At 38.8% G+C, this 1,725-nt stretch overlaps 1 protein-coding gene across 1 annotated transcript in view; it reads left to right on the top strand.

Moving 5' to 3' along the window:
- Nucleotides 1-1,725, top strand: part of LOC101850775 (papilin) — a gene marked incomplete in the record, with an annotated part of 262,220 nt that overhangs the window by 228,926 nt on the left and 31,569 nt on the right. Inside the window, 1 exon segment of the mRNA XM_013091086.2 lies at nucleotides 665-766. Coding sequence (XP_012946540.1) covers nucleotides 665-766 — 102 coding nt within the window.

The raw sequence follows: 1,725 nt of genomic DNA, 5'->3' as shown, positions 1-1,725 counted from the left end.
TTTCTTTATTATTTTTGGGGGGCTGTTGTTTTTTGTTTTTGTTTTTGTTGGGTTTTTTTGCTGTTTGTTTTTTTAGGTAGGGGGGGTGTTGCGGGGTTTTTGTGTGTGTGTGTCTTTTGCTGCATGCATAGAGGGAATGTTTTATTCATCCAACTAAATTTTTTTAAACCGTTCAGTCCTGTTCATTTTGGTTGTGTGGATGGTGTGAGCTTGTTTATTTCTGTCTTTAATAAACCGAAAGCAAAGTCTTAAAATTGGTTCCATTGTATGCAGAAGCCCTGGGTGCGGATCCTACAAGGGGAAGGTAGTATCGATGCTCGTCTGTCTGCTGAAGCAGCCTAACTCAATAAAAATGTATCTTATCTATCTTATCTTATCTTATCTTTTCTTTCCTTGTCTTATCTTATCTTTTCTTATATTTTCTTTTCTTATCTTTTCTTTTCTTTCCTTATCTTATCTTATCTTATCTTTTCTTATATTTTCTTATGGACGTAATAAAAATGTACCTTAACTATCTTATCTTATCTTATCTCATCTTATCTTATCTTATCTGTTCATTTCTTTTCTTTTCTTGCCTAACCTTATCTTATCTTATCTTTTCTTTTCTTATCTTAACGTATCTTATCTTATCTTATCTTATGTACATGTCTAACGTGGCCCACAGGACAACGGTGTAACAAGCAGTGTTTGAACGGCGGCAGCCTGGACCAAGACAGCTGTACCTGCCAGTGCACCATGTCCTACACCGGCGAAATGTGTCAGAACGGTGAGTAAAACGGTTTGGGAAGGAGGGGGGGGGTGCGTAATTGTGTAGTTTTAACGCACCTTTTTTCAACACTAAGGTGTTGTTTTTCTTTTAGACTTCTGTTTCCGACAGGACTGAACCTGATTGGCTGAGAGCCATAAAAATTCCACAAAACAACCCAAGTCGAGAACACAAGGCCAGCAGCTCCTTATAGTCCAGCAATAATTAATTATGCCAACTGAGCTTACAGCGCTCTCAGGGGAGGATGGTTACAAATAACTGTTAACTTGTACTAGATCTAGTCAGTTTGCTGTATTGGTTTATTATTTCTGTCTTTGTGATAATGCCACATATAGGTAGGTAGTCAGGTTTGCCTTCTCCTCCTCGTCCTCTTCTTCTTCCCTCTCTTCTTCCACCTCCTATCCTCCTCCCCCTCCTCCTTCTCCCCCCCTCCTTTATCCCTTCTCCTATTACTACTCCTCCTCTTACTTTTCTTCCTCTCCTCCTCCTCCTCTTTTCTTACTTTTACTCCTCCCCTGTTCCTCTTCTTTCCTTTCCTCGTCCTACTCATCATCCTTTTTGTTTTCCTCATCACCCTCCTCCCCCCATTATCATAAATCTTATAAATTAACTTTTTTCTGTTTCGACGTCATTGTAATGTTTATGATATATACTATGCCAATGCGGTCGTAAAACTTTTACTGCTATTACTTGTGCAAGAAACTAGATCCTGGGCGAATGTTCAACTAGCACTATAACTTGATAGAGAATCCAAACTAATCCTTCACCACTTTTCGACTACTATTATTACTTAGGTAAGAAACTAAATCCAACTGTTCAGCTATTACTTTCACATCGGCATGTACTTGTGTAAGAAACAAATTCATTAATTCGTACCAACTGCAGTGAGGTTACTGAACACATAGTGCTACAAATGGAACAGAGACACACACACTCATACACACACACACACACACACA

The sequence above is a fragment of the Aplysia californica genome, unplaced genomic scaffold, assembly GCF_000002075.1.
Source record: "Aplysia californica isolate F4 #8 unplaced genomic scaffold, AplCal3.0 scaffold00029, whole genome shotgun sequence".
Taxonomy (NCBI): Eukaryota; Metazoa; Mollusca; class Gastropoda; order Aplysiida; family Aplysiidae; genus Aplysia; species Aplysia californica.
This window is presented reverse-complemented; position numbering and strand designations above follow the sequence as displayed.